At 42.4% G+C, this 14,727-nt stretch overlaps 1 protein-coding gene across 1 annotated transcript; it reads right to left on the bottom strand.

The window, feature by feature from the left end:
• Nucleotides 1–4,217: 4,217 nt before the first annotated feature.
• Nucleotides 4,218–14,696, bottom strand: tmed1 (transmembrane p24 trafficking protein 1). The gene is made up of 4 exons (XM_008103817.3): nt 14,145–14,696; nt 11,904–12,001; nt 9,612–9,795; nt 4,218–6,276 (listed from the first exon to the last, which is right to left on the bottom strand). Exons 1-4 carry the CDS (start codon nt 14,637–14,639, stop codon nt 6,058–6,060), a joined length of 996 nt encoding a protein of 331 aa, XP_008102024.2. The 5' UTR covers nt 14,640–14,696; the 3' UTR covers nt 4,218–6,057.
• Between the last annotated feature and the right edge of the window lie 31 nt (nt 14,697–14,727).

Here is a 14,727-nt window from a genome sequence, read left to right as displayed (position 1 = left end):
TCTGGCTTTCGTAAGACAGGAACTTCTTTGTACTAGTTACCTGCTTACCTAACCAACCACACTGTTTCACCTATAGGGAGAGACCAATGTGGTTACAAACAGCCTCTGCTTTTCAGGTGATTAGCTAATAACTGAAGCTTTATTCAACAATAAACCACAGCATTCTGTTATATACATTTTACTTAAATTAAGTGTCAGTTTAATTTTTTTCTGCAAAATGTGGACACCTTCAGTTAATGGTAGGTTTCATCTGCCAAAAATTGGAAGTCTTCAAAACCCGAAGAATTGCAAATTCAGGTTGAGAACCACTGTTCTATAGGTTTGTTCTTAAGTTGAACTTGTAAGTCAAAACATGTACCGTATATACTTGAGTATAAGCTGACCCGAATATAAGCCGAGGCACCTAATTTTACCACAAAAACACTGGGAAAACATTGACTCCAGTATAAGCTGAGGGTGGTAAATTTCAGAAATAAAAATAGATACCGATAAAATTACATTAATTGAGGCATCAGTAGGTTAAATGTTTTTGAATATTTACATAAAGCTCAAATTTAAGATAAGACTGTCCAACTCTGATCAAATCATTATTCTCATCTTCAATATAAATGTGCTTATGTATCCTTTTAATAATAATATAGTAAAATAATACATGTAATAATAATAAATACAGGAAAATAATACATGTAATAATAAGTACAGTAAAATAATAAATGCAATAATAAGATCAGAGTGAAATAATAAATGTATTAATAATAAAAAATAGAATAAAATAAATGTAATAGCAACAATAATAGATAAACATAATAAATGTAATAATACCAGTAATAGAGAAAAAGAATAAATGTACCATATATTCTTGAGTATAAGCTGACCCAAATATAAGCCAACCAGAACCCTCACCCGAGTATAAGCCAAATGGGACTTTTTCAATCTTAAAAATAGGGCTGAAAAATTAGGCTTATACTCGAGTATATACAGTACTTTTCAATAGTTTAACTCCAGCCAAAATATTGTTAAAATCTTTGGATTGCATAGGGAAGGTTTAACACCCCTGTGGTGGTGTTTTGCTGTCTGTGCCTTTGTTCAGAAGATTTCGCCTCACTTTTTGTCTGTGATGATTGGATTTTTAAAATGTTGGTTTGGAAACAAGGATTGGTGAGAAAGCTGCAGTGGAGACCTCTTTCCCCTATGACAACAACTTTCAGTGAATTTCCCTTCTGAGGGGTAGATTTTTCTTTGTTGTCTCACCCTTGTTCTTAACTATGAGTCATTTGTAAGTTGGATCTTTGTAACTTAGGAATTGCCTGTATCTTTTTTTTACTGTCCTTGTAGTCTGCAACCACCCATGCCTCTAGCCAAGAGGCAATGGCACACACAAGAGTGGCAGAGCTGTGGATCTAATAGGGCAGGCAGATTCACATGGGAGGCCCAATATAGCCCTTACGGAGCTCCTCAAGTGGCCATGTTGTCTTCCCCATTACAACATCTAGTGGATTTTTCTCATTCTAAAGGATCAAAATGCCTTTCATCAGACTTTGTTACAGCCACAAAAAGCCTTACACTAAAATATGCTTAACCCGTTTTTATGCCCACCAGTGAAATATGCTTAGAACAGTTGTATCATTCACTGTGACACTTCAGAGTTGAAAGGTGGGAAATATGACTAGGTATTGGCAAACATTATCTAGGAGAGTGAACACACCAAGACAGGAAATGCTGCTGCAGTTTGCATTTATATGTACTGAATTTAAACTATTGAAAATTTGAGGCAAAGTAAGCTGAGCAGGAAGGGCAAAAGTAGGAAGAGGAAAAAGAAACGTGAAGATCTTCAAAGAAGCTGAAAAAGTGGGATAGCAGAGGATTATCCGCCCAAAATTGGAAGAGTTGGAGCCTTTTTTTTGTGTCAGGAGCAGCTTGAGAAATTGCAAGTTGCTTCTGGTGTGAGAGAATTGGACATCTGCAAGGATGTTGCCCAGGGGATGCCTGGATGTTTTTGATGTTTTACCATCCTTGTGGGCGGCTTCTGGAGCTGACAGTAGGAGCTCATCCGTACTCTCCCCGGATTGGATTCTAATCGGCAACCTTCAGGTCACCAACCCAACCTTCAGGTCAGCAGTCCTGCCGGGACAATATTTAACTCATTGTGCTGCAGGCTAGGTAATATTTCTATATGTACGTTTCCCTTCAAAGACTTGGCATTTAAAAAATACAGTATGTATCTCCTGTTGCCAATAGTGAAAATGGAATTATTTATTTATCATTTTTACCGTAGCTGCCATTCTATATGCAGTTGTTGGAAATCAATCCCTTTTAAAAAGCCCTGAATTATTCAGATACTGCGTGTATTTTGAAGTCTGGTGTTTCTTTCCACTTATGTCATCCTGTTCCAAATACATATTGCAACTATGCCATTGTTTCGTTCAATTTTTAATTTTCATTCAACTCACCTTCCATTAAGGAGCCCCCATGGTGCAGCGGGTTAAACCAGTAAGTTGCTGAACTTGCTGACTGAAAGGTCCCAGGTTCGAGTCCAGGGAGCAGGGTGAGTTCCCGCTGTTAGCCCCAGCTTCTGCCAGCCTAGCAGTTTGAAAACATGCAAATATGAGTAGATCAATAGGTACTGCTCCAACGGGAAGGTAACGGCGCTCCATGCAGTCATGCTGGCCACATGACCTTGGAGATGTCTACAGGCGCTGGCTCTTTGGCTTCGAAATGGAGATGGGCACCATCTCCCAGAGTCAGACACAACTAGACTTAATGTCAGGGGAAAACCTTTACCTTAGCTTCCACTAAACTGAAACAGTGGAAGGGAATGTCTCCTTCAGTTGTTTCTTAGTTCACATGAGGACTGATATTCTCTACAGTCACCAGGAAAAAGATGACTGTGGTTTTGTAATAATTGCATTGGTGCAATAAAACATTGCCAATGGCCCTGCATTCTCCCAGAGCAGATATCAGATAAGCAAACTGGGCTGCAGACAAAGGAGGCAAGGAAACTGTTCTCGGAACAGGAACTCATTTCTTCTTCATTGGAGCAGTCAGAAATAGAAACTTCGGTTTTAAATTTATAATTTATCACCTCTGAGCCTTTCAGAGGTTGGTGAATTATAGCTCCGCCCAACATATTTTTCTCATTTCTTTGCGTGATTGCTAAAGCAGGACAGTGAAGAGTGCCGATACAAAAATAATCCACTCATTTGAGATGTGGTGCTTGAGGAAGGTTCTACAGATTAACACAGCCTGCCAAAAATAAGTGGTTCCATGAGCAAATAAAGCACAAACTTTCCCTGGACTAAAAAAAAAGACTCAGCTGAGGCTATCATGCTTCGAGTGTATCATGCAACGGCAGGACTCGTTAGAAAAGTTGATAATGCTTGGTTAAATGCGAAGCAGAAGGAACAGGAAGACATTTAAGATCTTGCAAACAATCCCATACAATGTGATTCATCATACTAACACCACCTTTAGCCCTGTCTCCTATATGATAATTTCTCTTTGTTCAGCTCCATGGTAACTTTCATAAAATAATCTCTTTGGAGATTGGCAAGGGTGAATTCTATGGGATATGGCTTTGCTGCAGGAAGGACAAAATACTCTGGAAGATGGAGGGCTGCACTGAAACAATAGAGTGCTACATAAACCATTAACATACGTAACATGGTCAAGTGTGTATGTGTATAAATAAATGAATTTTACCACCTTCAAGGTTTTAGTGGTGGTCCTTTCACTCTGATGGGGAGGTGTGTTGCACCCCCTCAACTATTCCAGACATGGATAGCATTAGGTTAGGTAAAGGTTTTCCCCTGACATTAAGTCCAGTTGTGTCCAGCTCTGGGGTTGGTGCTCATCTCCATTTCTAAGCTGAAGAGCCAGTGTTGTCCGTAGACACCTCCAGTCATGTGGCAAGCATGACTGCATGAAGTGACGTTACCTTCCCACCAGAGCGGTACCTATTGATCTACTCACATTTTCTTGTTTTCAAACTGCTAGATTAGCAGAAGCTGGGGCTAACAGCGGGCGCTCACTCCGCTCCCCGGATACGAACCTGCGATCTTTCGGTCAGCAAGTTCAGCAGCTCAGCGCTTTAATATGCTGCGCCACGGGGGACTCCTGGAAGCATTAAGTCCCCCCCCCCCAAAAAACAACAACAGAACACTATGTCATCACTTTTCAACACCATGCAAGTCCTGTAACTGATTTACGACAGCAGATACTTTAATTCAAAGACAATTTATTGAACAAACACTGACTTACACACATTCATAGGTCCACTCATAAGGGTCAGTGTTGGCAGTCTCTGCCATTAATACTACACCAGCCATTCTGTGGGGTGAGGAAGCAAAAAAAAACCCCAGAATATTTCAACACAGCATTTTCCTGCCACCAGCTGACCTGAGATACGGTTACTGAGAGTTTGAGCTGCTGAAGGCACAGTACCATGAACAGCCAGCTTAGGCTCACATATTGCTATCGTCAAGTAAACCTCATACTATGTCTACATAGGAAAATGTGAAATGCAACTGCACATTAAAAAAACAGCTGTTGGGACAAGACACCAACTGCTCCTGATCAGTCAATTCATTGCCAACGAGAAGGGGAAAAAATCAAGGCTGAAGCTATAGGAAATCTGCCCCATATGACATGTAAAGGGAGGGTGGGGATGTTGCGTCAAATGCAAAGGGCTGCTCAATTTTTTCCTTTGCTCACACACCTCCCCAGCTTTCTCCCAAATACACTTCTAGCCTGCCTTATTACTTGAACTGGGGCCAGCTACAGGAGAAAAACAGTAGGAGTGATGGGGATTGAATCCTCACTTTCAACACAAATTTCTCCTGATTATATATTAAGGGATCTGCTACCATCATATATATTTACCAACTGAAATATTTCCGGCCTTTTCATACTAGTTATAGCATGATGGCTGCACTTCCATGGCCCTGGTTTTGTGCAATGGAATTTCGAAAATGGCAGCTGAAGGAAAAGAGCTCTTCCTTGGGTGCTTCCGATTAAACTACAATCCCCAGGATCCCACAGAAAGCAGCCATGGAGGTTAAAGGGGAATCATACTGTACGTATGTAATGTAAAAGGGACCTCATATCCTAGGTCCAGTAAAAAATTGAAAGCACTGTAGTCTTCACTTGAGAACAAAAAAACAAATGGAGCCAAACAGACTGTATCTGTGACTCATAAACTATGAGTATCAGCCCAAAGAGATGCTATTTGCTACTGATTTCCAACAGTTACAGGCCCCTAAAGCAGTGATCTTGAAAAGCAAGAGAACAAATGTTTCACATTCAATATGCCTTCTGAATAGAATTAGGAATTCTAGACTGGAGAAGGGGAGGTGGATAACTCAAATGAGACACAACAGCCCTTTGTACCTCATCCTTATTACACTTCTGGAATTAAAGCTTTTTCCACAATCTCTTCAGCAATTGCACATATTCCCCGTTTATTCATGCCTAGATAATCATGGCAGGCAAAGATGATCAAATCTATCCTGGGAGATTTATTAACATTTTGAAATATTGTGGTACCTTTTTAAGGCAAGGAAAGTCAAAACAGAGATGAAGCACTACAAACCTACTGACTGCAAGAAGGTAGCATCATACCTACTTCCAGTCAATCTAGCACCTTTGCTAAGGCACACATGGATCCAGTAAGATGCAGAATATTCAAGATTAGGGGCCAGAGACAATCTATAATCCTTTAGGATACCATTCACTCTTCATTGTCAACAGAGGGGAAACTGAGGTGGAGGCAGCCCTGAAGTTTGTGTTCTTACTAATGTCTGTTTCAATCCAACAGCTCCTCCTCCCCAACTCCTACTTGACATTTTTCAGTTTTCACATGCTTCTGCTTTGCCCTACCATTGCACCAGATGCAGATGTTCCATGCCCCACCCTAATTTCTTGAAACCCTAATTTCTGCAGGGAACAAGCTCAAATTGGTAGCTAATACTGACAGTATTAAGCTTTGGCAATAAGGATGCTGGCCCTGGTCCTGGATCCAATAGGTACAAAGGGGGTGGGGAGTCTGTTTTTCTTTTTGTGCTACGTCCAGAACCTTCTCTTGTCTTCGAAGAGGCTTTTCAACAAATACACCTGAAGGAAGGACACAAGCAGCAGCACAGTGAGGTTGACAGCAGACCAGAAGTTGACCCGGCTCAGGTTGTGCTCCTGCAAATTGCGATCTCGTGCTTCAAAGGCACGGAGCAGTGCCTGCATCTGGATACTTCGCTCAAGGCGGCTCTTCATTGTTTCAATAGATTCCTATAGTGGTAAGAAAAAAATGGCAGTAGAGATTATTGGTATTGATGTGGGGAAACATGGACTCATGCTGAAGCATAAAAGGCTTCTGAGAGAGAGAAAGACCGTTTTATTATTTTTTAGCTCTAAACAAAAGAGGAGCCTGGCAGCAACAATTGTTTATTATATTTATTAATTCAATTGTTACTAGGAAATCCAAAACAAATGGCTCAGAAGAGAAAGGAATACAATCTTGGTTTAACATGATTTCACGCCATGCCATAAGTTGAGAAAGTCCCTGTATCTAGGAGACACTCATTTGCCAAAATCTCATCTGCAAAGGCACCCCTTGTTTCTTTACGTGTTTGTTGTACTAATTTGAATCTGTTTCTAGCAACTGTTTCATTGTATGAATGTCTTGTCTCCCTTAATTGCTTCCCTAAACTCCTTTGCTGTCTAAAAGCTTCTGGTTTACCTTAATTATTCCTCCCAATTAATCAACTTTCAAAGTTGGTTTCAAAACTAAAACTTCTTGCCTGTCCAGAGACTTCTGGCTATTAATCCTTCCTGGACACCAATAGTCAAAATTCTCTGGGAGAAAAATGTGATGGCATGGGAAAGGTAGAGCTCTAAGCAGCAAAATAAATATATTTTAATTCAGGTGGGTATTTGGCAATTGGCTGGCTGCTGAGGCATAGGCTTTTTACCAGGCAGAGATGTGTTTTAAATTTATTTATTTATTTATTTATTTACAGTATTTATATTCCGCCCTTCTCACCCCGAAGGGGACTCAGGGCGGATCACATTATACACACATAGGGCAAACATTCAATGCCCATAAAAACATCAAACAGAGACCGAGACAGACAGACGCAGAGGCAATTTAACCTTCTCCTAAGGGGATGTTCGATTCTGGCCACAGGGGGGAGCAGCTGCTTCATCATCTACTCTGATGGCACTTCCTCATTCCAAGTCGTAAATTAGTTAAACTTGCCTCCCACTTTTATAAGTGGTATCTTATTTCCTACTTGATAGATGCAACTATCTTTCGGGTTGCTAGGTCAGCAATGAGCAGGGGCTATTTTTTATTTTTAATTGACGGGTGCTCACCCCACCACGGGCTGGCCTCGAACTCATGACCTCATGGTCAGAGTGATTTATTGCAGCTGCTCAACAGCCTGCGCCACAGCCACAATTGCAATGTTAATGGAATTTTCTGTTATCAAAAACAGCTAATGATGATTTGTGATCTGAGATGGGATGGAAAAATTGATTAGGCTGACAGAGAAGGAAAATTGTCTATTTTAAAAGAGATTTTGGATTTACTCCCTAATTTATTTATTTAGGACATTTCTATACTGCCTTTCTCAACCCCGAATGGGACTCAAGGCAGCTTTACACATAGGCAACTATTTGATGCCTTAAAAACAGAGTACAGTTCAAATGGACATTAAAAGAACATTATAAAATACATTAAAACAATTAAAACATTTCAAACATTCAGAAGCATGTTCTGGGCCGTTCCAAAAGTCATTGCACATCATTCCATATATGTCTATTGTACAAGTTCTCCAAAACCACGTTTTCAGTGTCTTATGGAAGATCAGAAGGGACGGGGCTGATCTAATATCCCTAATATGTTCCAACAATGGGGGGGTCATCATTACTTGTGAGATTTATGAGCTTGTAGAATGTTATTAAATGTAGAAGTGTGACTGTACAATTTTTTTAAAAGGGAATGAGCTAGTTAGTGGGGAAAAAAACAGTAGAAAGAGAGTGAGAGGTCTATAGACCAGTCTTATGTTTGTTATATGGCCTTGCTTTAGTAAAATTATTGTGTATGTGTGTTGTTGGGTTTTATTCTTTGTGATATGGTGATTGGGTTGTCAGGTGTTAATTTCTTTGGTACTTATTACAAAAGTAGATCAGTAGGATGTTTTCTTTTAAAATGTGTTTGCTCACTTTAGTCTAGATATATTACGGTTTTTCTTTTCTGTCAGTAAAAATTAACAGCAAAAATTAATAAGATTGTGCTATTTGAATGTTTTATATTTTAAACTGTCTTTTCAAAAACCCAGTCTTACTGTGAGTTCCATTTTTGGGAGGAAGGCATGATATACATTAAATGTGGTGGGCCTTTGTTATGTTGGGATTTGGTTCCAGGAATCCCAAAGGATGCCAACATCTATGGCTACTCAAGTCCCATTATCTACAATGGAGTAGTAAAAAGGTGACTCTTAAATAAAATGGCAAAAACTAACTTTTCTTTGTGGATTTTTTAAATATTCTTTGAAATGTTCTTTAACCTTTCTCTGAACTCAGAGCCACAAGTCTTGGGTGGCATTACAATTCCCACTATCCCCAGTCTATTGGGCGGATAACCAAAAGTGGTGGGAGTTGTTGTTCAATAACATCTGGGCACTCAAATTGAGTAAAAACTAAAGGAACTAAAAAAACCAACCACTAGTTAACAAAACTATAGTTGGCCCTCTGCACCCATGGATTCTCCATCCATAGCTTCAATGGCCCTCTGAAAATAACCATAAGGCAAATATGGCCTTTGGTGAAGATGAATGTGACTCCACTACATTGTTTCGAGCGCAGCATAGACCTAGGGTCTTACTGGGGACTTCCTATCTTTTGACAAGTAAATCAAATCAGGACTTAACAAACAGCTACTTGGCAGCCAAACAAATATAATACAAATCAAAACAGTTTCTATAACCCTCCTCTGGAATAAGTCTTCAGTGTGATGGTGACAACTTTGCCTTGGCAAGTCCCTGGAAGCGGCACCAATTGTAAGACAGGAGTTTGTTTCTCATCAATCCTCATTTCCACAAGCCACATTTTTAAAACTTCAATTATCACAGGGACAGAAAGTGAGGTGAAATCTTCTGAACAGGGGCACAGACAGCCAAACAAACACCACAGGGGTTTTAATCCTTCCCTATGCTATCCAAAGCTAAATATATATATTTAGCTTTGGTGATTAATTACAACATTCACACTGGCCTCCAATAGACAAGTGTTCTTTCTCCCACCCTGAACCTTCCACAGATATGTAAACCTCCTTTGCTTAGTTTCCCAATAAACCTCACAACCTCTGAGGATGCCTGTCACAGATGTAGGCGAAATGTCAGGAGAGAATGCTTCTGGAACATGGCCATACAGCCAGGAAAATTCATAAACTGGAGTTACACTAAAAAAAAGTACCTGTTCAGAACCTATCTCGTTCGTAACTTGGGGAGTGCCTTATCTGGTTCTGTTCCCTATCCAAAGCTAATGCAGTCTCTCTAATTTCATGGGGAGTTTGTTGTGCTAATTTGCATGAATCATCTTCCCCTTGCTTCTTTGCCCACCTTAATGTCTTCAATCTTAATGTCAAGCATTTCTTCTGGCTCAGCCACTTCCGCCCAATGATTCAAGTCTTCATCATCTTGGGGGCTGTCGAAGATGAGCTCAAAGAACACCAACTTCTCTGAGATGGTACTGAAGGAGTTGTCAAAGCACAGCTTATAATCACCACTTTCTGTCGGTTCAACACTGCAAAGAAAAAGACAGCATAAGAAAAAGAGTATATTTCCATCTCAACTAGACAACACAAAAGTCAAATATACTAAAAGAGCACATATGCACAAAACATTCAGATCACATTGGCAAACAGTGTCTATTCATCTTAAATCCCTTTTATGAACACATTTATTTCAGCTCCTGATTTTGGCAAGTTTAGATCCATTTCTGTTCACCCCAACTAATACGGCCAATTTTGACAACTTTTAATGCAGTATTTAACTCTACATTTATTAACGATCTATAAGAACATTAAAATGTAAGAACCCTACTGTATCAGATCCAAATCTCATCCAGGGCAGTACTTCATTCTGCATGAAATACTGCATGCATGTGGCCAAGCAAGATGATGGTAGAACAGAGGTACAAAAGCACCTTCCTACCTGTGAAATAATTGAATCACAGAGTTGGAAGAAACCACCAGGGCCATCCAGTCCAACTCCTTCCATGCAGGAATGCACAATCAAATCTGCATCTGGTACTTTTGTTGTTGAGTCTTCAAGTTGACTTCCCTTTCATAGGGTTTCATGGAAAGATTTATTCTGAGGAAGTGGTTTACCACTACCTTCCTCTGAAGCTGAATGTGTGTGGCTTGCTCAAGGTCACTCAGGAGGCCTTCATGCCTAAGCTGGGATTCAGATCCTGTTCTCCCAGAGTCCTAGTCCAACATGCAAAGCTCTACACAACACTAACTCATATATTGAGAGGCATGTTGTGCCTGACACTAGAGACTAATGCAGAACCATAATGAATGCTAGCCTTCTCTTTTGTGAATTTATCACCCCATCATGCGGTAGAGAATCCTATAGTTTAAATATCCAGCATTTGAAGAACTATTTCCATTTATCTGTCTTGAAACTCTCCTTTATTACCATACTAGCATAGTCAGTGGGACCACTGCCCACCTATACATTAAATCAATACTTAAAAGACAAATTCCATGACAAAAAGAAAGGTTGGGCTACCTATCCCAAGGCAGAGATCCCTGCTCCAGGTGTCGTATATATTTCTTCATGCCTTCAAGCTAGGTAAGTATAGCCTATCTCCTCTGAATAAATGTTTGGAAGAGGTAATGGGCTGGATGAAAAAGAACAAATTGAAACTGAATCCAGAGAAAACAAAGGTGCTTTCCATCAAGAGTCCTAATCTGGGGATGGAAGTGTATCAACCAGTCCTGGATAGGTTGTCGAAGGCTTTCATGGCTGGATGCCTGCCATAGATGTGGGCAAAACGTCAGGAGAGAATACTTCTGGAACATGGCCATACAGTCCAAAAAACATACAACAACCCAGTCCTGGATGGGATTACATTCCCCCTGAAAGACCGTGTCCACAGCTTGGGAGTCTCCTGGATCCGTCCCTCCAAAACCCAGCCCAGGTTTTGGTGCATTCTGTTGCTACCATATATCAATTCTGTATCTGTGATGGGTTTTTTTTATATTTCTGTGTTTTTACCTATGTTATTTATTGAACTTGAAGGAACTGGGGGCAGCGACGGCCGACAGGGAGCTCTGGCATGGACTGGTCCATGAGGTCACGAAGAGTCGGAAACAACTATGCGATTGAGCAGCAGCATTTAATGCATATATTTTATGTTCATAGGTTTTCGACTTTGTTGTGCCCTGCCTCGAGTCATTAGGAAAGGGCAGTCATAAATAAAATGTACAGTAGAGTCTCACTTACCCAACATAAATGGGCCGGCAGAATGTTGGATAAGCAAATATATTGGATAATAAGGAGGCATTAAGGAAAAGCCTATTATACATCAAATTAGGTTATGATTTTACAAATTAAGCACCAAAACATCATGTTATACAACAAATTTGACAGAAAAAGTAGTTCAATATGCAGTAATGCTATGTAGAGATTACTGTATTTACAAATTTAGCACCGAAATATCATGATGTATTGAAAACATTGACTACAAAAATGCGTTGGATAATCCAGAACGTTGGATAAGCAGGTGTTGGATAAGTGAGACTCTACTGTATTATTATTGTTGCTGTTGTAAGTGCTACTATTTGCCTGAAATAGCTAGCAGACCTGGGGACACAAGCCAATTGGGTGGGGAGGGCCACTTACGTGTGCACCCCGTCCGATGTCCGATACTCATCGATCAGCAAGGCTCCAGAAGGGCTTTCCAAGGAGAAATCCACGTCCAGCCCGGCTCCACCGATAACCTAGCGGACATAAAAACCATTGACTGAATAAATATAGAATCACAGAGTTGAGAATGAATAGAGAATAAAGACAGAATCACCTTGCCCCCAAATCCACCGAACCTCAGGTGGAGGGCAGGGGGGGGGGAGGCCTGGAGGGGGCCATCCTAATCCTCAGGTAGCAGGAGGGAGTTGGAAAAAGCAAAGCAAAAGGAAGCAAAGGAAGATAAGAGAAAAAGGAAGGAGGATGGAAGGACAAGAGAAAAGAAGGCAAATGAAAGCAAGGGAAGGGAAGAGAAGAGAAGAAGGAAGGGATGGGAAGGAAAGGAAAGAGAAGAAAAAAAGGAAGGAAAGGAAATATGGGCAAGAGAAAAGAAGGCAAAGGAAAGCCTTTGAAGGAAAGGAAAGAGAAGGAAATGTTTATATATACTGTTTTTAGAGGGCTTAATAGTCTTTTAAACTGTTTATTTTAAACTGTTTATGATAGCCATGTATAAATATGTGAAGGCAAATCACAGAGAGGAGGGAGCAAGCTTGTTTTCTGCTGCCCTGGAGACTAGGACACAGAACAATGGCTTCAAAATACAGGAAAGGAGATTCCACCTGAACATCAGGAAGAACTTCCTCACTACTCTTCCTCATAGCTCTTCCTACTGTTCAGCAGTGGAACTCTCTGCTCCATGGTGGAGACTCCTTCTCTGGAGACTTTTATACAGAGGGTGGATGATGTGTTGTCAAAGGCTTTCATGGCCGGAATCACTGGGTTGCTGTGAGCTTTCCGGGCTGTATGAACGCTATGTTCCAGAAGCGTTCTCTCCTGATGTTTCGCCCACATCTATGGCAGGCATCCTCGGAGGTTGTGAGGTCTGTTGGAACTAGGCAAGTGGGGTTTATATATCTGTGGAAAGTCCAGGGTGGGAGAAAGAACTCTTGTCTGTTTGAGGCAAGTGTGAATGTTGCAACTGGCCCCCTTGATGAGTATTGAATACCTTTGCAGCTTCAAAGCTTGGCTCCTTCCTGCCTGGGGGACTCCTTTGTTGGGAGGTGTTAGCTGGCCTTGAATGTAGTTTGAAGCCATTGTTCCTCGTCCTAGTCTGCAGGGCAGCAGAAAACAAGCTTGCTCCCTCCTCCCTATGACTTCCCTTCACATATTTGTACATGGCTATCATGTCTCCTCTCAGCCTTCTCTTCTGCAGGCTAAACATGCCCAGTTTTTTAAGCCGCTCCTCATAGGGCTTGTTCTCCAGACCTTTGATCATTTTAGTTGCCCTCCTCTGGACGCTTTCCAGCTTGTCAACATCTCCCTTCAATTGCGGTGCCAAGAATTGGACACAGTATTCCAGGTGTGGTCTGACCAAGGCAGAATAGAGGGGGAGCATGACTTCCCTGGATCTAGATGCTATACCCCTATTTAGGCAGGCCAGAATCCCATTGGCTTTTTTAGCTGTCACATCACATTGTTGGCTCATGTTTAATTTGTTGTCCATGAGGACTCCAAGATCTTTTTCACACGTACTGCTGTCGAGCCAGGCGTCTGTATCTTTGCATTCCATTTTTTTCTGCCAAAGTGGAGTATCTTGCGTTTGTCCCTGTGGAACTTCTAGTCTGTTAAGATGGTTTTGAATTCTGCTCTGTCTTCTGCAGTGCCTTTCATATTCCTTGATTCGTGTTTGGATTCTCCCAGGCAGGAAGCAGCCAGGGTTCGAATCTGCAAGGCCATTCAATGCTAATCAAGGTGGCCAATTGCAACATTCACGTTCCAAACAGACAAGACTTCTTTATCCCACAACCTCTGAGAGCGCCTGCCATAGATGTGGGCGAAACGTCAGGAGAGAACGCTTCTGGAATATGGCCAGGCCGAGTGGAAAAGTCACAGCAACCCAGAGGCTGGATGGCTATCTGTTGGGGGTGCTTTGAATGCAATTTTCCTGCTTCTTGGCAGGGGGTTAGACTGGAGGGCCCACGAGGTCTCTTCCAACTCTAGAATTCTATGGAAGAAGGGGGGAAGAATGGATGCAAGGAAGAGCAAGAGAAAAGCAGGCAAAGGAAGGGAAGAGTTCTGTGGAGAATGGGGCTTGGTTTTGGTATCCACGGAGGAGGGGACCAACTGTAAGAAACTAAATACCACAGCAGATAACGGCGGCCTTTGGCCTCCTTCCCTCACCTGGTACTCAACCTCCATGGAGCCGTTGCCCGGCGCGGCCTGGTAGAAGCACTCGCGGCGCCCGGCCGGCAGTAGGAAGGTGAACTCCGCGTCCTGAGGAAGGCCCGGCGCCGCCGCTTCCCCAGCCGGGGCCCCGAAGAGGAGGGCGAAGAGAAGTAGCAGCCAGGCCGCCGCCGCCATGCTGCAGGCCCTGCCTTCCCCGGAAAAGGGAGGCCCGCCTTCCCCCGCCGCCCTCTGAGGCGAAAAAAGGGCGCCTGGGGGAAGGCCTCGCCGCTCGGGCTGGAAGGAAGGGCCCCGTGGGCGGCCTCCTCCGCCCCCGCCCGGGGGAAGGCTCACTCGGGGCCTCCAGCCCCGGAGGAAGGGGGCGGCCGAGGCCTTCAGAGGCGCTTCTGTGCTTCCCAGGAAAGAACCTTCGTCATAGGCGCTGAGGAGGCCGCCCGGCCCATCCAGGCCAAACCCATCCTGCCAGGCAGAAAAAGCACAGTCAATGGCCATCCAGCCTCTGTTTCAAAGCCCCCAAGGAAGGAGCCTCCACCACACGCCGGAGCAGAGAGTTCCACTACTGAACAGCTCTCACAGTCAG

The sequence above is a fragment of the Anolis carolinensis genome, chromosome 2, assembly GCF_035594765.1.
Source record: "Anolis carolinensis isolate JA03-04 chromosome 2, rAnoCar3.1.pri, whole genome shotgun sequence".
NCBI classification, from domain to species: Eukaryota; Metazoa; Chordata; class Lepidosauria; order Squamata; family Dactyloidae; genus Anolis; species Anolis carolinensis.
This window is presented reverse-complemented; position numbering and strand designations above follow the sequence as displayed.